The sequence below is a fragment of the Anomaloglossus baeobatrachus genome, chromosome 9 (genome assembly GCF_048569485.1).
Source record: "Anomaloglossus baeobatrachus isolate aAnoBae1 chromosome 9, aAnoBae1.hap1, whole genome shotgun sequence".
NCBI classification, from domain to species: Eukaryota; Metazoa; Chordata; class Amphibia; order Anura; family Aromobatidae; genus Anomaloglossus; species Anomaloglossus baeobatrachus.
In genome coordinates this window covers 174,124,109-174,150,424 of record NC_134361.1, presented here as the reverse complement: position 1 = coordinate 174,150,424, position 26,316 = coordinate 174,124,109, and the positions used below count along the sequence as shown (strand labels likewise).

At 50.8% G+C, this 26,316-nt stretch overlaps 2 protein-coding genes across 2 annotated transcripts in view; one reads left to right on the top strand and one right to left on the bottom strand.

The window, feature by feature from the left end:
• Positions 1 to 25,999, bottom strand: part of TAF7L (TATA-box binding protein associated factor 7 like) — a 76,174-nt gene extending 50,175 nt beyond the window's left edge. Inside the window, exons 1-5 of the mRNA XM_075324059.1 lie at positions 25,925 to 25,999; positions 24,947 to 25,080; positions 22,557 to 22,683; positions 16,015 to 16,073; positions 15,845 to 15,917 (exon numbers count right to left, since the gene is read on the bottom strand). Coding sequence (XP_075180174.1) covers positions 15,845 to 15,917; positions 16,015 to 16,073; positions 22,557 to 22,683; positions 24,947 to 25,080; positions 25,925 to 25,979 — 448 coding nt within the window. The 5' untranslated portion in view covers positions 25,980 to 25,999. The remainder of the gene's footprint in view (positions 1 to 15,844; positions 15,918 to 16,014; positions 16,074 to 22,556; positions 22,684 to 24,946; positions 25,081 to 25,924) is intronic.
• LOC142251354 (thymosin beta-15A homolog) overlaps positions 1 to 26,316 on the top strand; it is a 184,362-nt gene that overhangs the window by 87,530 nt on the left and 70,516 nt on the right. The gene's annotated exons all lie outside the window — the stretch shown is intronic.

Here is a 26,316-nt window from a genome sequence, read left to right as displayed (position 1 = left end):
CAGCAACAGCTTCCAAATGCAAAACCACACACCTGTAATCAACCCCAGACCTTTTAACTACTTCATTGATTACAGGTTAACGAGGGAGACGCCTTCAGAGTTAATTGCAGCCCTTAGAGTCCCTTGTCCAATTACTTTTGGTCCCTTGAAAAAGAGGAGGCTATGCATTACAGAGCTATGATTCCTAAACCCTTTCTCCGATTTGGATGTGAAAACTCTCATATCGCAGCTGGGAGTGTGCACTTTCAGCCCATATTATATATATAATTGTATTTCTGAACATGTTTTTGTAAACAGCTAAAATAACAAAACTTGTGTCACTGTCCAAATATTTCTGGACCTAACTGTACAAGGCAGGGCATGCCTGTAATGGTGTGAATGCTACAGGTTACTACTGTATACAGATACAGTGCATGTGTACTTTATTAGGCTATGTTCACATTTCTGTTTTTTTTTGCATCAGTCACCTGCGTTTAACGCTTGTGACTGATGCGTTGTACAACGGGTGACAAGAAATGGAATTTCTTGTCATGAGAAAGCGGATTCCGTTGAGACAGAGAACGATCAGCTGATCTCTCTGAAAAGCCGGCCGCCGGGTGATCAGCTGATCGCTCTCAAAAGCCGATCAGCTGATCGCAATGAAAAGCCGGCCGCCGGGAGATCATTTCAGTTTAAAACCTGTATGGGGGGGGGGGGGGGGACTGATTTTACATGATTTCGGACATTCTGCTGGGCATGCTCAGTAAAACATGATGGATTCCTGCACTGAAATCTGTTGCATGACGCAGGATAACGGAATCCTGCACCGTAGACTTACATTGTGCCTCCTGGCGGATTCCAAAGGAATCCTGCGGGGTGCATTTTTTTGCCGCAACAAAAAACGTTGCATGCTGCGTCCCTAACTCTTATGTCGGATACAGTGCGCTTCTTTGCTCTGGCATAAGAGCCACAAATCAATGTATGGTTGCCGGGTGTCTTCTCTGTAATTCCATTATAAATTCGTATGGTATAGTGATGAGCAGACCCACAGATACCCAAAATCACTGGGTCCAAAATGGGTTTTAAAAAAAAAAAAAAAAACTGCTTTGGGCCCGGAATTGATGTCAGATATCTGGCCAGACGCCAGTCCTCATAAGTCTATTGAGAGTAGAATCCAGCGCTTTAAAATGGTGGTAGCAGGGATAGGTGGATTAAAGCAAGAATTTTATACTTACCGGTCTCCGGGTGGCTGTAACACTACTTCTGGGGCCGTTCATTATCCTTCATTTATAAGCACTGCTTCCCCCACCCACTGGCAGTGTCGGCATCTCTGATTGGTTGCAGTCAGACAGCGCCCCCACCCTGTGTGACAGCCTGTCTGACTTCTTGAAATCGCACCGCTGTCTGTGTATGTATATTGGTGTAAAAATAAATAAATAAAATAATTGGCATAGGGCTCCCCCCATATGATATCCAGTTCAGATAAAGCAAACATACAGCTACAGGCTGCAGTCTCCAGCTCTGTGCTTATCTTGGTTGTGTATCAAAATCAGCGGGACCACGTTTGTTTGTTTTTTTTAAATATTTTAAATAAATATCATGCGTTCCCCCCCCCCCCCCAATTTTGATACCCAGCCATGATAAAACCCGACAGCTGGGGGCTGGTATTCTCAGACTGGGGAGACCCATGCTTATTGGGTCCCCCAGCCTAAATATAGCAAATTGCAGCTGCCCAGGATCGCCATTAGATGGGACAATCGAAGAACTTTACCCAGCTCATCCAGATTGCCCTGGTGCAGTGGCAATCGAAGTAATAAGGGGTTAATGACAGCTCACTGCTGCCACTAAGCTCTAGATTTAGTAATGTTGAGGATCTACGAGACCCCCCCTCGCCATTTTTAATCTGTAAGTGAAAACAAATAAACGCAAACACTGAAAAAAAGAGAATTTTGGTTTGTTTACTTACCGTAAATTCTTTTTCTTATAGTTCCGACATGGGAGACCCAGACCATGGGTGTATAGCTTCTGCCTCCGGAGGACACACAAAGTACTACACTAAAAAGTGTAGCTCCTCCCTCCGAGCATATACACCCCCTGGATGACCAAATCTAGCCAGTTTAGTGCAAAAGCTCAAGGAGGACATCCACCCACAAGTAGAGATAGAGTAAAACCCGGAATAACCGGAACCTCTGTCTACAACAACAGCCGGTGAAAACACACGGAACAAGAACTGCCAACAGGCAACAGGGAGGGTGCTGGGTCTCCCATGTCGGAACTATAAGAAAAAGAATTTACGGTAAGTAAACAAAATTCTCTTTTTCTTCATCGTTCCTTATGGGAGACCCAGACCATGGGACGTCTCAAAGCAGTCCATGGGTGGGAAATAAACAGAAAACTGAGAAGTAGGCAAAACCTAACTTCACAAATGGGCGACAGCCGCCTGAAGGATGCGTCTGCCCAAGCTCGCATCTGCCGAAGCATGAGCATGCACTTGGTAGTGCTTCGAAAAAGTGTGCAGACTAGACCAAGTGGCAGCCTGACAGACCTGCCTGAAAACCCAAGAGGCACCGACAGCTCTGGTCGAGTGCGCCTTAATCCCCGGCGGGGGAGGCACCTGAGAACATTGGTAGGCATCGGATATGGCCGACCTAATCCAACGAGCTAGGGTCGGTTTAGAAGCCGAGAGACCCTTGCGCTGACCTGTGGTCAGCACAAAAAGAGAGGTGCACCGCCTAAGAGCAGCGGTGCGTGACACAGATCCGGAGCGCCCGCACCAAATCTAAAGTATGCAACGCCTTCTCAAAGCGATGCACAGGGGCCGGACAAAGGGAAGGCAATGAAATGTCCTGGTTAAGGTGGAAAGGAGACACCACCTTAGGGAGAAAGTCCGAAGTCGAACGGAGAACCACCTTGTCTTGGTGAAAAACCAAAAAGGGTGACTCCGAAGAGAGCGCAGCCAAATCAGAGACTCTCCTGAGAGAAGTTATGGCCACCATAAAGACCACTTTCTGTGAAAGTCGAAACAAAGAAACCTCCCTAAGAGGCTCAAAGGGGGGTTTCTGTAAGGCCGTGAGGACCAGATTAAGGTCCCAGGGATCCAGAGGCCGCCGGTAAGGCGGAATGATGTGAGATGCGCCCTGCATGAAGGTGCGCACCTGGGCCAGTCGGGCGATACGCCGCTGGAACAATACTGACAGAGCCGAAACATGTCCCTTGAGGGAATTGAGGGATAGTCCTAGCTGCAGACCGGACTGTAGAAAGGACAGGATGGTTGGCAAGGAAAACGGCCAAGGAGCATGGCCGGAAGAGCGACACCAGGACAGGAAAATTCTCCAAATCCTGTGGTAAATCCTGGCCGAGGAAGACTTCCGAGCCTGAGTCATAGTGGAGATGACCTCGGAAGGAATGCCTGAAGCCGTCAGGATACAGGACTCAAGAGCCACGCCGTCAATCTGACAGCCGCAGAATTCTGGCGGAAAAACGGACCTTGTAAGAGAAGAAGGTCTGGGCGGTCCGGGAGATGCCACGGCACCTCTACGGACAGACGGAGCAGGTCTGGGTACCAAGCTCGCCTGGGCCAGTCTGGAGCAATGATTATGACCCGATGGCCCTCCATTCTGATCTTGCGCAGGACTCTGGGCAAGAGAGCTAGAGGGGGAAACACGTAGGCCAGACGGAACTGGGACCAATCCTGAACCAGCGCGTCCGCCGCCAAGGCCTGAGGATCGTGGGAGCGAGCCACGTAAACCGGGACCTTGTTGTTGTGCCGGGATGCCATTAGATCCAGTTCCGGAGTGCCCCACTTGCGGCAGATTGACCGGAACACTGCCGGATGCAGGGCCCACTCGCCGCTGTCCACGGTTTGACGGCTGAGATAATCTGCCTCCCAGTTTTCTACGCCTGGGATGTGGACTGCGGATATGGTGGACTTGGAGTCCTCCGTCCACTGAAGGATACGTTGAACTTCCAACATTGCTAGGCGGCTGCGAGTCCCGCCCTGGTGATTGATGTAGGCAACTGCTGTCGCGTTGTCTGACTGGACTCGAATGTGCTTGCCCGCCAACAGGTGGTGAAAGGCTACGAGAGCTAGGAGCACAGCTCTGATTTCCAGCACATTGATCGAGAGGGCTGATTCGGACGAAGTCCAAGTGCCCTGTGCTCGGTGGTGGAGAAACACTGCTCCCCAGCCGGATAGACTGGCATCCGTGGTGAGAATCACCCAGGACGGGGCCAGAAAGGAGCGTCCCTGGGACAGAGAGAGGGGCCGAAGCCACCACTGAAGAGAGCTCCTGGTCTGTGGCGACAGAGCCACTAGCCTGTGCAAGGAAGAGGTCCGCTTGTCCCAACAGCGGAGAATGTCCAGCTGCAGGGGACGCAGATGGAACTGGGCAAAGGGAACCGCTTCCATTGACGCCACCATCTGACCCAGCACCTGCATGAGGTGCCTGATGGAATGACGGCGGGGCTTCAACAGAGAGCGCACCGCCAGATAAAGGGACTGCTGTTTGACTAAGGGCAGCTTCACAAGTGCCGGCAGAGTCTCGAATTGCATCCCTAGGTACGTAAGTTTCTGGGTCGGGGTCAGAGTGGACTTGGGCAGATTGACAAGCCACCCGAATTGAACAAGCGTGGCGAGAGTGAGCGAGACACTCCGCTGACAGTCTGCACTGGATGTAGCCTTGACTAGAAGGTCGTCCAGGTAAGGAATCACTGCCAACCCCTGGAGGTGCAGAACCACAACCACTGCTGCCATGACCTTGGTGAATACACGAGGGGCCGTGGCTAACCCGAAGGGGAGAGCCACGAATTGGAAATGTTCCTCTCCGATTGCAAAACGTAGCCAACGCTGGTGTGAAACTGCAATTGGCACATGCAGATAGGTATCTCTGATGTCGATGGATGCTAGAAAATCTCCTTGGGTCATTGAGGCAATGACCGATCGCAGAGATTCCATGCGAAAGTGCCGCACCTGAACATGCTTGTTGAGAAGCTTGAGATCCAGGATGGGCCGGAAGGAACCGTCCCTCTTGGGGACTAGGAAGAGGTATGAGTAGAAACCTCTGAACCGTTCCCGGGCGGGAACCGGTACAATTACTCCGTTGGCCTGCAAGGATGCCACGGCCTGGGAGAAGGCGGCGGCTTTGGAGCAGGGGGGAGTGGACAGAAAAAATCTGTTTGGCGGGCTGGAAGAAAATTCTATCCTGTAGCCGTGGGAGATGATATCCCGCACCCACTGATCGGAGACGTGTTGAAACCACACGTCGCCAAAGTGGGAGAGCCTGCCACCGACCAAGGACGTTGCTGGCGCAGCCAGATAGTCAAGAGGAGGCTGCCTTAGTGGCAGCGGCTCCTCCGTTCTTCTGAGGACGCGGCTTCGTGCGCCAGCTGGGTTTTCGATCCTTGGCTGAGTTAGTGGACGAGGCTGAGGGCTTAGAGGATGACCAGTTAGAGGAACGAAAGGAACGAAACCTCGACTGGTTCCTGCCCTGGACAGGTCTCCTGGTTTTAGTTTGTGGCAAGGCTTCCCGCCAGTAGCCGCCTTAATTATTTCATCCAGTTGTTCACCGAACAGCCGGGACCCAGCAAAGGGGAGCCCAGCAAGGTACTTCTTGGAAGAAGCGTCTGCTTTCCACTCTCGAAGCCACAAGATCCTGCGGATCGCGAGGGAATTAGCGGAAGCCACCGCCGTGCGGTGAGAAGCCTCCAGAATGGCAGACATGGCATAGGATGAAAAGGCTGAAGCCTGGGAAGTTAAGGCAACCATTTCGGGCATAGAGTCCCTGGTGAGGGAATGCATCTCCGCCAGAGAAGCAGAGACGGCCTTAAGAGCCCACACTGCTGCAAAAGACGGGGAGAACGAGGCCCCTGCCGCTTCATATACAGATTTGGCCAGAAGGTCAACCTGGCGGTCAGTGGGATCCTTAAGTGAGGTGCCATCGGCCACAGATACAACTGTCCGGGCTGAGATTCTAGACACCGGAGGATCTACCTTAGGTGAATGAGCCCACTCCTTGACCACCTCTGGTGGAAAGGGAAAACGGTCATCAGAACTACGCTTTGGGAAGCGTTTGTCAGGACAGGCCCTGGGCTGGCTTGGTCACAGTGGCCTGAAAATTGGAGTGGTTAAAAAAAACATACTCCTTGCTCTCTTAGGTGAAGTAAACTGGTGTTTTTCTACCAGAGAGGCTTGTTCCTCTGACGCTGGTGGATTGAGGTCCAGTACGGAATTAATGGACGCAATCAAGTCACTAACATCCGCATCACCTTCAGTTAGATCAATGGGGTACATAGAGGTAGCGTCCGAGCCCACAGTAAAGGCATCCTCCTCGCCCTGCAATTCAGCTCGTGAATCAGAGCCGTGGGACGAGGAAGGAGAAGAGTCCCTGCGTCTCCGTTTAGGAGGACGGGGTCTGGGAACAGATGAAAAATCCTCTGTGAGCTCTGCAGAGAGTCGGAGCAGCAGAGGCGCCCTGAGAAGGGGGCTGATGCATGCTCAGCAGAGTCCGGGACAGCTGTCCCATGGAGTCGGCAAAGGACTGGGAGATAACTTTAGAAAACGAAGTTACCCAAGCCGGGGGTTCATCCACCGGGGCTGGAGCAGCCGGAGGGACCCCTGGGGAGACTCCAGGCTGAGGCACCACCATGTTAGAGCAGGCATCACAATGTGGATATGTGCTCGGTTCAGGCAGTATGAGCTTACATGCAGTGCATATAGAGTAAAGCCTTGCAGCCTTGCTCCTAGTGAGAGACATGCTGCTGAGGTGGAGGTTCTGCAGTAAAGAACACACTCCTTCAGAATGACCCCCAGAGAGTGTACAAGAAAGTCCACAACCAGAGGTTGTGGCTTACCAGACCGTTTTGTGTGCCCTCCGGATTCCACAGCTTGGACCCCCAGCCAGATGCAGAGCTGCAGCAGCCAGCGCCGATCAGTGTGTGAACGCTGATAAAATGGCGCCGGAATGAGGAGGGGGGGCGGGGTTTAGTCCAAGAGCGGTAACCGGAGGGCCAAGGAGAAATACAGGGGAGGGAAACATCTCCTCAGAGAGGAGTGTCCTCCCCTGAGCTGAACGGCCGGTGGGCGGCGCCGCACTGTTCCTCTGCATGACTGACATGCAGGGGCAGTGAAACCGAAAGTAGGCCGCAGCCGAAGCCGGGGCTTAAATTTTTCCATGCGGCCGACAAACAGGCACCCTCGGCGCGGTTCTCAGGAGAAAACCAGAGAACCGGCCGGAAATCACAGCAAAGTTAAATAACACACTCTCCCCACAATAAATGTACAAGGGACCCCTCAATAACGTCTCAATACTTAGCTTATGAGACGCAGGGCCAGGTCCCTGAGGGGTGAGCGCTCCGTCCGGCAGGGTCCTGAAAGGGCTGCGGATGGAGACCGGTCTCCTGCAAAGCAGTGAGAACCGTGATGGCTCCCACTTCAAGCCAGAGCCCGAGGGATGGTGAAGGAGCGCGGCATGTAAGGCTCCAGCCTTGTAAAATCAACCTTAACAGCACCGCCGACACAGTGGGGTGAGAAGGGACATGCCGGGAGTCCAGCTTGGACCCGCTTTTCTTCCAACTCTTTGAAATCAAAAATCAGATGAGAATGCATGTGTGTGTGTGACCTCCTGAACACAAAGCATTGAACTGGCTAGATTTGGTCATCCAGGGGGTGTATATGCTCGGAGGGAGGAGCTACACTTTTTAGTGTAGTACTTTGTGTGTCCTCCGGAGGCAGAAGCTATACACCCATGGTCTGGGTCTCCCATAAGGAACGATGAAGAAATACTGTGTGTTTGTATAGTGAGTGAGGTTTAAATCGGCAATTATTTATGTAACTAGATAATCCCTTCTAATATAGACTTTAGATATTAAACAGCCTGACAAAAATAATTACCATGCTTTTTGGACTGTAAGATGCACTTTTTTGCAAGAAAAACTACTGCTAAAAGAAGGGAATTTTGTTTACTTACCGTAAATTCCTTTTCTTCTAGCTCTAATTGGGAGACCCAGACAATTGGGTGTATAGCTACTCCCTCCGGAGGCCACACAAAGTATTACACTTAAAAGTGTAAGGCCCCTCCCCTTCTGCCTATACACCCCCCGTGGGATCACGGGCTCCTCAGTTTTAGTGCAAAAGCAAGAAGGAGGAAAGCCAATAAACTGGTTTAAGCAAATTCAATCCGAAGGAATATCGGAGAACTGAAACCATTCAACATGAACAACATGTGTATACAAAAAAACAGGGGCGGGTGCTGGGTCTCCCAATTAGAGCTAGAAGAAAAGGAATTTACGGTAAGTAAACAAAATTCCCTTCTTCTTTGTCGCTCTATTGGGAGACCCAGACAATTGGGATGTCCAAAAGCAATCCCTGGGTGGGTAAAATAATACCTCGTAATAGAGCCGTAAAACGGCCCCTTTCTACAGGTGGGCAACCGCCGCCTGAAGGACTCGTCTGCCTATGCTGGCATCCGCCGAAGCATAGGTATGCACCTGACAGTGTTTCGTGAAAGTGTGGAGGCTGGACCAGGTAGCCGCCTGACACACAAGCTGAGCCGTAGCCTGGTGCCTCAAGCCCAGGACGCATCCACCGCTCTGGTAGAATGGACCTTCAGCCCTGAGGGAACCGTAAGCCCAGCAGAACGATAAGCTAGAGAATTGGTTCCTTGAACCACCGAGCCAGTCTTTATTTGGAAGCCTGTAACCCTTTACGCTGGCTAGCGACAAGGACAAGAGTGCTTCCGAGCGGCGCAGGGACGCCGTACGATCGATGAAGAGTCTGAGTGCTCTCACCAGATCTAATCAAGTGCAAATCCTTTTCACATTGGTGAACTGGATGAAGACAAACAGAGGGTACGGATACCCTGATTGAGATGAAAGGGGGGATTCCACCTTAGGGAGAAATTCCGGAACCGGACGCAGAACCCCTTGACCTGGTGAGACACCGGGAAGGGGACTTTGCACGACAATGCTGCCCCGACAGACACTCTCCGAAGTGAAGTGACTGCCCCTAGGAAAACCACTTTCTGCGAAAGGCGTGAGAGAGAAAAATCCCTCATAGGCTCGAATGGTGGTTTCTGCAGAACCATCAGCACCCTGTTCAAATCACAGGGTTCTAACAGTCGTTTGTAAGGAAGGACTAAGCGGCAAACCCCCTGCAGGAACGTGCGTACCTGAGGTAGTCTTGCTAGGCGCTTCTGAAAAAAATACAGAGAGCGCTGAGATTTGTCCGTTAAGGGAACCGAGCGACAAACCTTTTTCCAACCGAATTGCAGGAAGGAAAGAAAGTAGGTAAGGCAATTGGCCAGGGAGAAACTCCCTGAGCAGAGGACCAAGATAAGAATATCTTCCACGTTCTGTGGTAGATCTTGGCAGATGTGTGTTTTCTGGCCTGTCTCATAGTGGTAATGACCCCTTGAGATAACCCTGCAGATGCTAGGATCCAGGACTCAATGGCCACTCCATCAGGTTGAGGGTCGCAGAATTCAGAAGGAAAAAACGACCCTTGAGACAGCAAGTCTGGTCGGTCTGATAGTTCCCCCGGTTGGCCTACCGTGAGATGCCACAGATCCGGGTACCACGACCTCGTTGGCCATTTTGGAGCGACGAGGATGGCGCGGCGGCAGTCGGACCTGATCTTGCGTAACACTCTGGGCAACAGTGCCAGAGGTGGGAACGCATAAGGGAGTTGAAACTGCGACCAATCCTGAACGAAGGCGTCTGCCGCCAGAGCTCTGTGATCGTGAGACCGCGCCATGAATGCCGGGACCTTGTTGTTGTGCTGAGACGCCATTAGGTCGACGTCCGGCATCCCCCAGCGGCAACAGATCTCCTGAAACACGTCCGGGTGAAGGGACCATTCCCCTGCATCCATGCCCTGGCGACTGAGAAAGTCTGCTTCCCAGTTTTCTACGCTCGGGATGTGAACTGAGGATATGGTGGGTGCTGTGGCTTCCACCCACAGCAGAATCCGCCAGACTTCCTGGAAGGCTTGCCGACTGCGTGTCCCACCTTGGTGGTTGATGTAAGCCACCGCTGTGGAGTTGTCCGACTGAATTCGGATCTGCCTGCCTTCCAGCCACTGTTGGAACGCTTTTAGGGCAAGATACACTGCCCTGATCTCCAGAACATTGATCTGAAGTGAGGACTCTTGCTGAGTCCACGTACCCTGAGCCCTGTGGTGGAGAAAGATCGCTCCCCACCCTGACAGACTCGCGTCCGTCGTGACCACCGCCCAGGATGGGGTCAGGCAAGATTTCCCTTTCGATAATGAGGTGGGAAGAAGCCACCACCGAAGGGAAGCTTTGGTTGCTTGAGAGAGGGAGACGTTCCTGTCTATGGACGTCGGCATCCTGTCCCACTTGCGTAGGATGTCCCATTGAAGAGGACGCAGGTGAAACTGCGCGAAAGGGACTGCTTCCATTGCTGCCACCATCTTCCCCAGGAAGTGGATGAGGCGCCTCAAGGGGTGTGACCGACCTTGAAGGAGTGATTGCACCCCTGTCTGTAGTGACCGCTGTTTGACCAGCGGAAGCTTCACTATCGCTGGAAGAGTAAGAAACTCCATGCCAAGATATGTCAGCGATTGGACCGGTGTCAGATTTGACTTTGGAAAATTGATGATCCACCCGAAACTCTGGAGAATCTCCAGAGTAACGTTGAGGCTGTGTTGGCATGCCTCTTGAGAGGGTGCCTTGACCAGCAGATCGTCTAAGTAGGGTATCACTGAGTGACCCTGAGAGTGGAGGACCGCAACTACTGTAGCCATGACCTTGGTGAAAACCCTTGGGGCTGTCGCCAGGCCGAACGGCAGTGCCGCGAACTGAAGGTGTTCGTCTCCTATGGCGAAGCGCAAGAAGCGCTGATGCTCTGGAGCAATTGGTACGTGGAGATAAGCATCCTGATATCGATCGATGCTAGGAAATCTCCTTGGGACATTGAGGCGATGACGGAGCGGAGGGATTCCATCCGGAACCGCCTGGTCCTTACGTGTTTGTTGAACAGTTTTAGGTCCAAAACAGGACAGAAGGACCCGTCCTTCTTTGGAACCACAAACAGGTTGGAGTAGAAACCGTGACCCTGTTGCTGAAGAGGAACCGGGACCACCACTCCTTCTGCCTTCAGAATGCCCACCGCCTGCAGCAGAGCCTTGGCTCGCTCGGGAGGCGGAGATGTTCAGAAGAATCGAGTCGGAGGACGAGAGCTGAACTCTATCCTCTAACCGTGAGACAAAATGTCTCTCCCCCAACGGTCTTTTACTTGTGGCAGCCAGGTGTCGCAAAAGCGGGAGAGCCTGCCACCGACCGAGGATGCGGTGTGAGGAGGCCGTAAGTCATGAGGAAGCCGCCTTGGTAGCGGCGCCTCCGGCGGTCTTTTTAGGGCGTGATTTAGACCGCCACGCGTCGGAGTTCCTCTGATCCTTCTGAGGCCTTTTGGACGAGGAGAATTGGACCTGCCTGCGCCCCGCAAGGACCGAAACCTCGACTGTCCCCTCCTCTGTTGGGGTATGATCGGTTTAGCCTGAGGAAAGGATGTATCCTTTCCCTTGGATTGTTTGATGATTTCATCCAGTCGCTCACCAAACAAGCGGTCGCCAGAGAATGGCAAACTGGTTAGGCACTTTTTGGAAGCAGAATCTGCCTTCCATTCCCGCAACCACAAGGCTCTGCGTATTACCACTGAATTGTCGTACGCAACCGCCTTCCGGCTCGCCGAGTCCAGGACAGCATTAATGGCGTATGACGCAAACGCTGACGTTTGAGATATTAAAGACGCAGCCTGCGACGCAGACATACGTGTGACTGCCTCAATTTGCGCTTGAGCCGCTGAGACCGCTTGGAGCGCCCAGACGGCTGCGAAAACTGGAGCAAAGACACGGCAATAGCTTCATAGATGGATTTCAACCAGAGCTCCATCTGTCTGTCAGTGGCATCTTTGAGTGAAGCCATATCTTCCACTGCAACTAAGGATTTAGCCGCTGGAGATAGGAGGTCCACATTGGAACACTGAACCCAGTCCTTGACAACGTCAAAAGGGCAGAGATAACGTGTATCCTTAAGGCGTTTGGAAAAAACGATATCTGGACAAGCCTGGTGGTTCTGGACTGCCTCCCTGAAGTCAGAGTGATCCAGAAAGCGTACTCAATGTACGCTTGGGGAACCTGAAACGGAACTTCTCCTGCTGAGAAGCTGACTCCTCAGCGTAGGAGCTGAGGGAGAAATAACCAACATATGATTGATGGACGCCGTAAGATCGTTCACTACGGTGTCACAATCAGGTGTATCCAGGTAGAGAACGTTCTCAGGATCAGAATCCTGATCAGATACCTCCGCCTTATCATAGAGAGAGTCCCCATGCTGAGACCCTGAATGATGCGGTGACGTCGAGGGATGCTCCCAGCGAGGTCGCTTAGGGGGTCTGGGACTGCGGTCCGAGTCAGACCCCTCACCCTGGGATCCCTGAGACACTCCAGGAGCACCTTGTTGTACCAACTGGGGGGGGGGGACCAGGGGCAATGAATCAACAGAGCCCATGGTCTGAGGGACCGGTCTGGACTGCAAGGCTTCTAGTATCTTAGCCATAGTCTCAGAAAGTCTGAAGTAAATACTGCAAACTCCGTCCCCATCACCTGGACCATTAGCAGAGACTCCGGCTGAGTAAGTTCCACAAGGGCCGTGCATTGCATACAATTGGGGTCCGTGGAACCTGCCGGCAGTATAGCCGTACATGCTGTACAGGCTGCATAGAAAACCTGTGCTTCTGCACCCTTGTTTTTCACAGACGATATGCTGTTATCTCCCCCGAACAATCAAGGAGGGTATATAGCCAAAATACAAAAGTGCGACCGAACAGTGCAATGTATAGCGTACAAGCATATATCTATATGTGCATTTCGGCACTAGTGGGGTCAGCACCACAGGTGCTGCTTACCGCCCGCTCACAGCGGTTGTGTGACCACCAGAATCCCTGCCAGGGTCTTCCCAAACTTGTCTCTTTTCTCAGTCACAGAAAAAACTGACATGAATGGCTGCCGGCGTCCTATGTAGAGGAGGAGGCCGTGGGCGTGCCCCAGAAAGTGCGGGAATCCGGTTTCACACTGTGTACAGTGAGAGGGGTGGAGTATGCAAAGCATGCTCTATCTCTCAGCGCTGCCGTGCTGTGCAGCGTCACGCCCTTACCCTGACTGGCAGGCCAGTGGGCGGTAACGAAGTGAGAGTAGGCCGCAAAAGCCGGGGACTAGAGTGATAAGCGCGGCCCGGCATATAAGCCCTGGTCGGCGCGGAAGTCCCCGGCGCACCACAAGTCCCAGCCGCGCCTGAGATAAAAATGGCAGCGGCGGTTAGCGCGGCAGTCCCCCAATACTCTAACACACCCAGCACGCTGTAGTGTGCGATGGCACCAGTGCGGGCAGCGCCGCCATCCCTGGCGCACTAACACACCCAGCAGCGCTGCCGTGTGTCTGTGCGCGGTCCCCTTTATGGGGACACAGAGTACCTCAACGTAGCAGGGCCATGTCCCTGAGGATACTCAGCTCCATGTCCAGCAGATTCCCAGGGGCTGTGGATGGAGCACGGCCTCAGTGCCTGGAGACCGATAAGATCCCACTTCACCCAGAGCCCTAAGGGGATGGGGAAGGAAAGCAGCATGTGGGCTCCAGCCTCCGTACCCGCAATGGGTACCTCAACCTTAACAAACACCGCCGACAAAAGTGGGGTGAGAAGGGAGCATGCTGGGGGCCCTAGTATGGGCCCTCTTTTCTTCCATCCGACATAGTCAGCAGCTGCTGCTGACTAAACAGTGGAGCTATGCGTGGATGTCTGACCTCCTTCGCACAAAGCATGAAAACTGAGGAGCCCGTGATCCCACGGGGGGTGTATAGGCAGAAGGGGAGGGGCCTTACACTTTTAAGTGTAATACTTTGTGTGGCCTCCGGAGGCAGTAGCTATACACCCAATTGTCTGGGTCTCCCAATAGAGCGACAAAGAAAGTGAGCTTGTCTTAAGGGTGCTTTACATGCTGCGACATCGCTAACGATATATTGTCGGCGTCACATCGTTAGTGACGCACATCCGGCGTCATTAGCGACATCGCAGCGTGTGACACCAATGAGCAACGATCAACGAGCGCAAAAACGTGAAAAATCGTTACTCGTTGACACGTCGTCCATTTCCTTAATATCGTTGCTGCTGCAGGTATGATGTTGTTTGTCGTTCCTACGGCAGCACACATCGCTGTGTGTGGCACCACAGGAACGACGAACATCTCCTTACCTGTGTCCACCGGCAATGAGGAAGGAAGGAGGTGGGCGGGATGTTCCGTCGGCTCATCTCCGCCCGTCCTCTGCTATTTGACGGCTGCCGTGTGACGTCGCTGTGACGCCGCATAAACCGGCATCTTAGAAAGGAGGCGGATCACCGGCCAGAGCGACGTCGCAGGGAAGGTAAGTCCATGTGATGGGTGTTAGCGATGTTGTGCGCCACGGGCAGCGATTTGCCCGTGTCGCACAACCGACGGGGGCGGGTACGCTCGCTAGCGATATCGATACCGATATCGCAGCGTGTAAAGTACCCTTTACACACTAGAGGAACTTCCAGTGATGGAGGAGAATCCTACACTGTGAAAGTTCCAATCCCTGAAAGAACTGTGTTCCATCCTCCTGCCCCAGAAGAATCAATATAGTTGGTATAGGACAGGAAAGGAAGCCTATGAGACATGAACAGAGGCTCCAGGAGCAGTATATCTGAGGATCTTCCACCGCACTAGCTCCAGGATCTTTCAGGTCATGTGATCAATCAAATGCCTGGATGTAACTGCAACATGTGGTAATTTATACCCTGTGTTTTTATATAAAAGTACATGTAGAAGGGCTGTGTGTGCGCACATTTATATACACATACAGCTCTGCTACATGCACCATATATATATATATATATATATATATATATATATATATATATATATATATATATATATATATATATATATATATATATATATATATATGACACACACACACACACAGCTTTGTTACATGTACGTTTATATAAACACTGCTCTGCTACATGCACATTTATGATTTATATATATCATTTATATACACACAAATGCTATTATATATATATATATATATATATATATATATATATATATATATATATATATATATATATATATATATATATATATATATAAATATATGAAGCTGTGTGTATATAAATGTGCATGTTGCAGAATTGTGTATGTGTATAAATGTGCATGTAGCAGAGCTGTGTGTATATAAATGTGCATGTAGCAAAACTGTGTGAAAATGGCAGGGGCGAGTGTGCGTGCACTGTCCATGCAGTACTGTTGTGTATGTATGTATGTATGTATGTATGTATGTATGTATGTATGTGTATGTGTTTCAGAGGGAAAGTATATGCTGTGAGAGCTGTGAAGCAATATGTGTGTAATATACATGCTGCAGAAAACCACTAACATTAGATCCATTACCTCCCTAGTCTAGCCTAGAGCATTAAAATTTGTGAAAATGACCACTACACTTTATACCAAGTTTTAATTAGAAGGAAAATATATTTTTACAATTTTCTGCTGGCTAAATCTGCAGGGTGTCTTATAGAAAGGTGATCCATATAATCCAAAAAATGTGGAAGATTTATTTATTTTTTAAAAACTATACTTGCCATTCTTGTCATGGAAAATTGTGTCAGCTCAACTGCTCATACAATGCACTTAAATATGGTCTCTGTATTGTTCTGTATATAAAAATAATTTGGTAGGTCTTTTTCACCGTACTTTGGGTACTACTCTGACTTACTAATATATGACTATTATTGCCACCTTCCTGCACTTTTTTTCCCCAATAAAAGGATACGGACACTGACGGCTTCTGCGTCTGTGCTCAAAAGACGTTTCACTTCTTTCTCCACATCGGGGGATTCGATGTACTGCAAGTGAAAGCAGCACAATTATCACCAATCAATCCACTAGAAAATAACTGTATATCACAATATGCAACAATTTTAGAAAGTTAACGCAACACACCTTTTTTTTGGCAGTTTTCCTGAAGCGCCTTTTGCGCACATTTTTCAGTGGTAGGGTTACTAAAAAGAAGAAGAGAACGTCTTATGAACAGCACAGTTAAAATTATGGAAATGAAGGGAATTTTGTTTACTTACCGTAAATTCCTTTTCTTCTAGCTCCTATTGGGAGACCCAGACAATTGGGGTGTATAGCTTCTGCCTCCGGAGGCCACACAAAGTATTACACTTTAAAAAGTGTAACCCCTCCCCTCTGCCTATACACCCCCCCCGTGCATCACGGGCTCCTCAGTTTTGGTGCAAAAGCAGGAAGGAGAAAACTTATAAATTGGTCTAAGGTAAATTCAATCCGAAGGATGTTCGGAGAACTGAAAACCATGAACCAAAAGAACAATTCAACATGAACAACATGTGTACACAAAAGAACAAACAGCCCGAAGGGAACAGGGGCGGGTGCTGGGTCTCCCAATAGGAGCTAGAAGAAAAGGAATTTACGGTAAGTAAACAAAATTCCCTTCTTCTTTGTCGCTCCATTGGGAGACCCAGACAATTGGGACGTCCAAAAGCAGTCCCTGGGTGGGTAAAAGAATACCCCGATAAAAAGAGCCGACAACGGCCCTCCTCTTACAGGTGGGCAACCGCCGCCTGAAGGACCTGCCTACCTAGACTGGCGTCTGCCGAAGCATAGGTATGCACTTGATAGTGTTTCGTGAAAGTGTGCAGATTAGACCAGGTAGCTGCCTGACACACCTGCTGAGCCGTAGCCTGGTGCCGCAATGCCCAGGATGCACCCACGGCTCTGGTAGAATGGGCTTTCAGCCCTGAAGGAATCGGAAGCCCAGAAGAACGGTAGGCTTCAAAAATCGGTTCCTTGATCCACCGAGCCAAGGTTGACTTGGAAGCCTGCGACCCCTTACGCTGGCCAGCGACAAGGACAAAGAGTGCATCAGAACGGCGCAGTGGCGCCGTGCGAGACACGTAGATCCGGAGTGCTCTCACTAGATCTAACAAATGCAAATCCTTTTCACATTGGTGAATTGGATGAGGGCAAAATGAAGGTAAGGAGATATCCTGATTGAGATGAAAAGGGGACACCACCTTGGGGAGAAAGTCCCTTGAGAGAGCCGAGAGACAAACCCTTGTCCATTCCGGATTGAAGGAAGGAAAGAAACGTGGGTAAGGCAAACGGCCAGGGGGTAAACCCCTTATCAGAGCACCAGGCTAAGAAGATCCTCCAAGCTCTGTGATAGATCTTGGCTGACGTTGCTTTCCTGGCCTGTCTCATAGTGGCAATGACCTCTTGAGATAACCCTGAGGACGCTAGGAGCCAGGACTCCATGGCCACACAGTCAGGTTGAGGGCCGCAGAATTCAGATGGAAAAATGGCCCTTGAGACAGCAAGTCTGGTCGGTCTGGGAGCGCCCACGGTTGACCCACCGTGAGGTGCCACAGGTCCGGGTACCACGACCTCCTCGGCCAGTCTGGAGCGACGAGGATGGCGCGGCGGCAGTCGGACCTGATCTTGCGCAACACTCTGGGCAGCCAGAGGAGGAAATACATAAGGCAGTCGAAACTGCGACCAATCTTGAACTAAGGCGTCCGCCGCCAGAGCTCTGTGATCCTGAGACCGTGCCACAAATGCCGGGACTTTGTTGTTGTGCCGAGACGCCATGAGATCGACGTCCGGCGTTCCCCAGCGGCAACAGATCTCTTGAAACACGTCCGGGTGAAGAGACCATTCCCCTGCGTCCATGCCCTGGCGACTGAGAAAGTCTGCTTCCCAGTTTTCTACGCCCGGGATGTGAACCGCGGAGATGGTGGAGGCTGTGGCCTCCGCCCACAGCAGAATCCGCCGAACTTCTTGGAAGGCTTGACGACTGCGAGTGCCGCCCTGGTGGTTGATGTACGCGACCACCGTGGCGTTGTCCGACTGTATGCGGATCTGCCTGCCCTCCAGCCACCGATGGAACGCTTTTAGGGCTAGATACACTGCCCTTATCTCCAGAACATTGATCTGAAGGGAGGACTCCGTCGGAGTCCAGGTTCCCTGAGCCCTGTGGTGGAGAAAAACTGCTCCCCACCCTGACAGGCTCGCGTCCGTCGTGACCACCGCCCAGGATGGGGGCAGGAAAGATTTTCCCTTCGACAGAGAAGTGGGAAGAAGCCACCACCGAAGAGAGGTCTTGGCTGCCAGAGAAAGAGAGACGTTCCTGTCTAAGGACGTCGACCTCTTGTCCCATTTGCGAAGAATGTCCCATTGGAGTGGACGCAGATGAAACTGCGCAAAGGGAACTGCCTCCATTGCTGCCACCATCTTCCCCAGGAAGTGCATGAGGCGCCTCAAGGGGTGTGACTGGGCCCGAAGGAGAGATTGCACCCCTGTTTGCAGCGAACGCTGTTTGTCCAGCGGTAGCTTGACTATCGCTGAGAGAGTATGAAACTCCATCCCGAGGTAAGTCAGTGATTGGGTCGGAGTCAATTTTGACTTTGGGAAATTGATGATCCACCCGAACCTCTGGAGAGTCTCCAGAGCCACGGTCAGACTGTGTTGACATGCCACCCGGGAGGGTGCCTTGACTAGGAGATCGTCTAAGTACGGGATCACCGAGTGGCCCTGAGAGTGTAGGACTGCCACAACGGATGCCATGACCTTGGTGAATACCCGTGGGGCTGTCGCCAGGCCGAAAGGCAGTGCCACAAACTGAAGGTGTTCGTCCCCGATGGCGAAACGCAGGAAGCGTTGATGCTCTGGAGCGATCGGCACATGGAGATAGGCATCCCTGATGTCGATTGACGCTAGGAAGTCCCCTTGGGACATCGAAGCGATGACAGATCGGAGGGATTCCATGCGAAACCGCCTGGTTCTCACATGTCTGTTGAGCAATTTGAGGTCCAAAACGGGACGGAATGAACCGTCCTTTTTTGGTACCACGAACAGGTTGGAGTAAAAACCGCGACCCCGTTCCTGAAGGGGAACGGGGATCACCACTCCTTCTGTCTTCAGAGTGTCCACCGCCTGAAAAAGTGCCACGGTTCGCTCGGGGGGCGGAGATGTTCTGAAAAAAACGAGTCGGAGGACGAGAGCTGAACTCTATCTTGTAACCGTGAGACAGAATGTCCCTCACCCATCGGTCTTGGACATGTGGCCACCAGGCGTCGCAAAAGCGGGAGAGCCTGCCACCGACCGAGGATGCGGTTTGGGGAGGCCGAAAGTCATGAGGAGGCCGCCTTGGAGACGGTGCCTCCGGCGGTCTTTGGAGGACGTGACTTAGACCGCCATGCAGAAGAGTTTCTCTGGCTCTTCTGTGGCCTGTTGGACGAGGAGGATTGGGATCTGGCTGAGGGCCGAAAGGACCGAAACCTCGCTTGAATTTTTCGTTGCGGAGGTCTCTTTGGTTTGGGCTGGGGTAAGGACGAGTCCTTTCCCTTGGATTGCTTAATAATTTCATCCAATTGTTCGCCAAACAATCGGTCGCCAGAAAAAGGCAAACCGGTCAAGAACTTCTTGGAAGCAGAGTCTGCCTTCCATTCGCGTAGCCACATGGCCCTGCGGACTGCCACCGAATTGGCGGATGCTACCGCTGTACGGCTAGCCGAGTCCAGGACAGCATTCATGGCGTAGGATGAAAATACCGACGCCTGAGACGTCAAAGACGCTACTTGCGGAGCCGAGGTACGGGTGACCGCATTAATCTCAGACAGACAAGCTGAGATAGCCTGGAGTGCCCACACTGCTGCAAAGGCTGGGGCAAAGGACGCGCCTATGGCTTCATAGATGGATTTCATTAGGAGCTCTATCTGCCTGTCCGTGGCATCCTTGAGCATTGAACCGTCAGCCACTGCCACTACGGATCTAGCCGCCAGTCTAGAGACTGGAGGATCCACCTTGGGACATTGAGCCCAACCCTTAACTACGTCAGAGGGGAAGGGGTAACGTGTGTCATTAAGGCGTTTAGTAAAGCGCTTGTCCGGGAAAGCCCTGTGCTTCTGGACAGCATCTCTGAAGTTCGAGTGATCGAAGAAAGCACTCCGAGTACGTCTGGGAAACCTAAACTGGTGCTTCTCCTGCTGTGCGGCCGACTCCTCTATAGGTGGAGTTGGGGGAGAAAGATCTAGCACCTGGTTGATGGACGCTATAAGGTCATTTACTATGGCGTCCCCTTCAGGTGTATCAAGATTGAGAGCAACGTCAGGGTCAGAGTCCTGGGCTGCGACCTCCGCCTCATCCTCTAGAGAGTCCTCAAGCTGAGACCCCGAACAGCGTGATGAAGTCGGGGAAGATTCTAAATCGAGCCCGCTTAGCCGGTCTGGGACTACGGTCCGTGCCGGAGTCCTCCACGTAATAACTAGAGGCCACCCCAGGCGCACGCTTCGTCGCAGACAGAGAGGGGCCTGGGGGCGATCCCGCAGTGCCCGGGGCCTGTGTAAGGGCCGGTCTGGACTGCAAGGCTTCTAGTATTTTAGCAGACCATTTGTCCATAGACTGAGCCATGGATTGTGACAGTGACTCAGAGAGTTTCTCAGCTAAAACTGCAAACTCTGTCTCTGCCACCTGGACAGGGGAAACCGGCGGTTCTACCTGGGCTGAGGGTCCCACCAGTGCCCCAGGCTCCGGCTGAGCGAGTGCCACAGGGCCCGAGCATTGCTCACAGTGAGGGTAGGTGGAACCTGCAGGTAGCATAGCCGCACAAGAGGTACAGGTTGCCAAATAACCCTGTGTCTTGGCACCATAAGGCTCCTTGTGAACGACATGCTGTTGTCTCCCAGGAGAGTGATCACTGAGGGATATATAGCCACAAGCTAACAGTACAGCCGAACCGAGAAAAAGTATACAAATATAATATATATATATACAGTTCGGCACTCTATGGGGCCCAGCACCGGGTGACCGGTGTGGCTTACCGACCGCTCAAGCGGTGTGTGGCCCCCAGATTCCCTGCCTCTGGTCTCCCAGAGATGCAGCCAGAAGTCCTCCACCGGCAGAATGTGCTTAAAACATGGCTGTCGGCGTTCACAGGGGAGGAGGGAGCCGTGGGCGTAACTACAAAAGTGCGGGAATCTGGCCCCAGAGTGATTAGTGAGGGGGGCGGAGGACAGCTACGTGTGCTCCAGCCCTCACTGTCGGCGTCAGACCGACCGTCCCGCCCTTCCCCCTGACTGGCAGGCCCGGGGGCGGGAGTTTAATGCACTAGGCCGCAAAAGCCGGGGACTAAAGTTAAAACCGCGGCCGGCAAGCAGGCGCGGTCGGCGCGGTAGCCCCGGTCTCATACCAACACCGCAGTCGCTGCAGCGTCTGAGGCCAAGGTGCTCCATGCACCGTCCCCAAGGGGACACAGAGTACCTGTAGATGCAGGGTCCTGTCCCTGATGGTACTCAGTCTCCTGTCCGTCAGAATCCCACAGGGGCTGCGGAGGGAGCCCGGTCCAAGTGCCCTGGATGACCGGTAGGATCCCACTTCTCCCAGAGCCCCTAAGGGATGGGGAAGGAAAACGGCATGTGGCTCCAGCCTGTGTACCCGCAATGGGTACCTCAACCTTAACAACACCGCCGACTTAGTGGGGTGAGAAGGGAGCATGCCGGGAGCCGTGTTAGAGGCCCTCTTTTCTTCCATCCGATATAATCAGCAGCTGCTGCTGACTAAAATGGGAGCATGAGTGCATGTGTGCCTCCTTCAACACAAAGCATAAAACTGAGGAGCCCGTGATGCACGGGGGGGTGTATAGGCAGAGGGGAGGGGTTACACTTTTTAAAGTGTAATACTTTGTGTGGCCTCCGGAGGCAGAAGCTATACACCCCAATTGTCTGGGTCTCCCAATGGAGCGACAAAGAAAAGTACCGTCATTTTTGTTTTATAAGACGCACCTGGTTACAAGACGCACCCCAAATTTAGAGAGAAGAAACATTTAAAAAAAAAAAAAAATGGTGGGGGCCTGTCTGATAATCCGGTGGCGTCTTACTGGAGAGGAAGCGATGGTGGAGCGTGGTCACAGAAGGAAGGAGCGGTGGTGGAGTAGGGCGATGCGGCAGGCGGTGCGGTGGGTGTCGCAGATGCTCACCGCTGGCATGTGAGGCAGGGAACCTCCGAAAACTGTTAACAGTGCGGGCTTCAAAAAAATAATGGCGCCCGGATTCGGCGTGTGCGCCGATTGAACTATCGGGTCAATGATGAGCCAAGATCTCATCCGCGCAAGGGCCACCTCCACCGCAGAGAGATCAGTGGGCCGGAGACGTACGCATGCGCTGACTCCGGGTGCCATTCTTTGAAGCCCGCCCCGTCAACATTTTCAGGATTGCCCCTGCCTCACCGCCCGCAGCAAGCACCAGGACAGCACCCGCAGCATTGCCCCTGTTTCATGTGACCCTTCACCACTTCTTGATAAGTTACATTCGGATTATAAGACGCACTCCTCCTTTTCATTCCAAATTTTTGGGATGAAAAGTGCCTCTTATAATCCGAAAAGTACGGGAAATACTTGAAAAGATCTCTACGGTCACAACTATCACCAAGGACACCTCTAATCTTGCTGAACCGGTATAAACACTCACTTCCATGATTCCAAATAAACTTCTTTTCTCGGTCCCGGTCCTTTTTCTTGCTGGCTTTCGGGTCACTTGCTCCAGTCGGTTCCTCCAGAGGTGGGTAAAGGTCACCATCGAGGGTGCAAACTAGCATCTAAAATAAAAGTAGAAGAACCCTGTACCATCAGGACATAGTTTTACAGAAAATCTCAGTGCTTCACTCAAAATTGAGGCTTGAAAAAGGACAAGAATGTAACAAATTGTGATTCGCCAAATGATTTCCCAAGTAGAGCAATAGAGTGGATATCCTGCTGATCCTTGGTTGACGACATGAGTCCGTAGAACAAGAATATGGAGTGTGCGGGAGCGGAGGACGACACATTTTCTTTCAACAACATACCCCAACTCATAGCCAGAGGAAGAAACAAAATGGAGATTATACATCAGACGGGATCGAGTTAAAACATTTCCCTGCCTGTTTTACCTCACAGAAAGCCACAAATGCGATTCAATGCTGTCCTGTCTGTATATTCTTTTCTGCCCAGATGTGGTATGATCAGACCATGTCCCTGTACGGTCAGACACGGCCATTACACAGTACATAGCAGGGGCACATATATAAGATCTCAGCACAGGAACATTTTTTTAACCCCTTCAGCCCCATGGCACTTTCCGTTTTTGCGTTTTTGTTTTTTGCTCCCCTTCTTCCGAGAGCCGTAACTTTTTTATTTTTCCGTTAATCTTGCCATATGAGGGCTTGTTTTTTTGCGGGACAAGTTGTACTTTTAAATGAAACCATAAGTTTTACCATATGGTATACTGGAAAACAGAAAAAAAATTCCAAATGCGGAAAAATTGCAAAAACTGTATTGGCACAATAGTTTTTGGGATGTTTTATTCACAGTGTTCACTATATGGTAAAACTGATGTGTGGGTATGATGCCTGAGGTCAGTGCGAGTTTGTAGACACCAAACATGTATAGGTTTACTTGTATCTAAGAGGTTAAAAAAAATTCACAAGTTTGTCCAATAAAAGTGGCGCACGTTTTGCGCCATTTTCCAAAACACGTAGCGTTCTTATTTTTTGGGATCTATGGCTCAGTGATGGCTTATTTTTTGTGTCTCGAGCCGTTGTTTCTAATAGGTACCATTTTTGCGCAGATGCTACGTTTTGATCGCCTGTTATTGCATTTTGCGTAAAACTTGCGGTGACCAAAAAACGCAATTTTGGCGTTTGGAATTTTTTTTGCCACTACGCCGTTTACCAATCAGATTAATTGACTTTATATTTTGATAGATCGGCCATTTCTGAACGCGGCGATACCAAATATGTGTATATTTATTTATTTTTTAACCCTTTAATTTTCAATGGGGGGAAAGGGGGGTGATTTGAACTTTTAGGCTATGTGCCCACGCTGCGGATTTTGCCGCGGATTTGCCGCGGATTTCCCGAAAATCTGCAGCAGCGGCACTTCCAAGCCATTTCAATGGCATTTTGGAAATGCTGTGTCCATGCTGCGGATTTTTCCGCTGCGGATTTGCCGCGGATTTTGATCCGGAAAAATCTGCAGCATGTCAATTGTTTGGTGCGGATTTTTGGTTTTGAATGGGGAAAAAAAAAAAAAAGAAAAATCCGCATCAAAATCCGCAGCAAATCCGCGGTAAATCCGCGGCAAATCCGCGGGTGCGGATTTGCCGCGAAAGTCGCGGATTTTCAGGCAGAAAAATCCGCAGGTACATTCTACCGTGGACACATAGCCTTAGGGTTTTTTTTTTTTTGTTTGTTTTTTTTTTAAACTTTTTTTTTTTATTTTACTAGTCCCCCTAGGGGGCTATAGCGATCAGCAATCCGATCGCTCTTATCTATCTGCTGATCACAGCTATACAGCTGCAAACAGCAGATTCAGTCACTTTCTTTTTCTCTCTGCTCGCGGCCGAGGGAAAACGAAAGTGAAACTTCATAGCTGCAGGCGTCATCACATGACCCTGTGCTACGATGGCAACCACCGATAGTCACGTGATCATGCACGTGACTTCTGGTGGGGGCAGCGGTAAGTAAAAAACATGGCCGCGCGCATTTAGATCTTGCTGCCAGACTTTGGCAGCAAGATTTAAGGGGTTAATGGCCGCGGGTGGAAGCGATTCCACCCGCGGCTAGCAGGCACACGTCAGCTGTTGAAAACAGCTGATATGTGCGCCGACGCCTGCCCGCGGCAGGGGGCGGGGCTTAACGGGACACGGTCCATGACGGATACATCCGTCCATGGTCGTGAAGGGGTTAAACACATCCAATTATGGAAATTATTATTATTCCAAGATCTATTGATTTTGCACATTGCTCATGGAAACCACCTTTATGACCAAATTGCTTAAAGTGTGGGGGGGGGGGGGGGGGGAGGGGAGAGGGAAGCCTTTACCTGGCAGATGTCCGCAGTCTTGTAGAAGGTCTTCTTGTCAATGGTTTTCAGACACTCTAGTACACAGGGAACATCAACCAGCTTAGCAGCAAGTGGGACCCTATCAACACGCACAATCCCGTGACGACCATCCGCTGCAAACAGTGACAAAAGTATACACACCGTCATACCGCACATATCTGTTTAATAACTGGTTTTGCTTGTTGAATTCTTAGTGATTGATGAAGTTTTATTTTACTATTTTTGCATGGCATTTGTTTTAATCAGAAGAAATAAAAATAGCCTGGATGAAATGTGAGCAATCAGCAAACACTGATGGGCTGCAGTGGTCAAGTGACATCTCCTGTGGATATAATGTGAAGGCTAAAGGCATTCAGCAGATACTGATTGGCTGCAGTGGTCAAGTGACATCCCCTGTGGATATAATGTGAAGGCTAAAGGCATTCAGCAGATACGGATTGGCTGCAGTGGTCAAGTGACATCCCCTGTGGATATAATGTGAAGGCTAAAGGCATTCAGCAGATACTGATTGGCTGCAGTGGTCAAGTGACATCCCCTGTGGATATAATGTGAAGGCTAAAGGCATTCAGCAGATACTGATTGGCTGCAGTGGTCAAGTGACATCCCCTGTGGATATAATGTGAAGGCTAAAGGCATTCAGCAGATACTGATTGGCTGCAGTGGTCAAGTGACATCCCCTGTGGATATAATGTGAAGGCTAAAGGCATTCAGCAGATACTGATTGGCTGCAGTGGTCAAGTGACATCCCCTGTGGATATAATGTGAAGGCTAAAGGCATTCAGCAGATACTGATTGGCTGCAGTGGTCAAGTGACATCCCCTGTGGATATAATGTGAAGGCTAAAGGCATTCAGCAGATACTGATTGGCTGCAGTGGTCAAGTGACATCCCCTGTGGTATGAGTAAATTGGGATCAGAGGAAATGATTATTATTTTTGCTGGTTTTGTTTCCACTTACGATGCAATTCAATGGAAAGTCTGTCTTTGGCATTGACGTTGCCGGACTGCACCATCCTTCTCACTGTTGACGCATATTCCTAAATAATAAAAAAAAAAAAAAAAAATATCATTGCCTTTATTCCATTACCATCCATTATATAAGAAAATAGAAAATTAAATAAAAAAATAATGGTTAAAATACCAAAACAGAAACAGCAAGACCCAAAGGGGTATTATGGCACAGCAAATTAGAGGGGCTGTCCCACTGAAGGTATTCTTCCATACTCACTAGGGCTCGTTACATACAGTGTATTTGTAATATACATCCATTATAAATACAGCGCTGATTTGGATACACATTCAGTTTGTGTATGCTGGCGCCCCCCTACTGTTTCTCTTGTGACCGACATG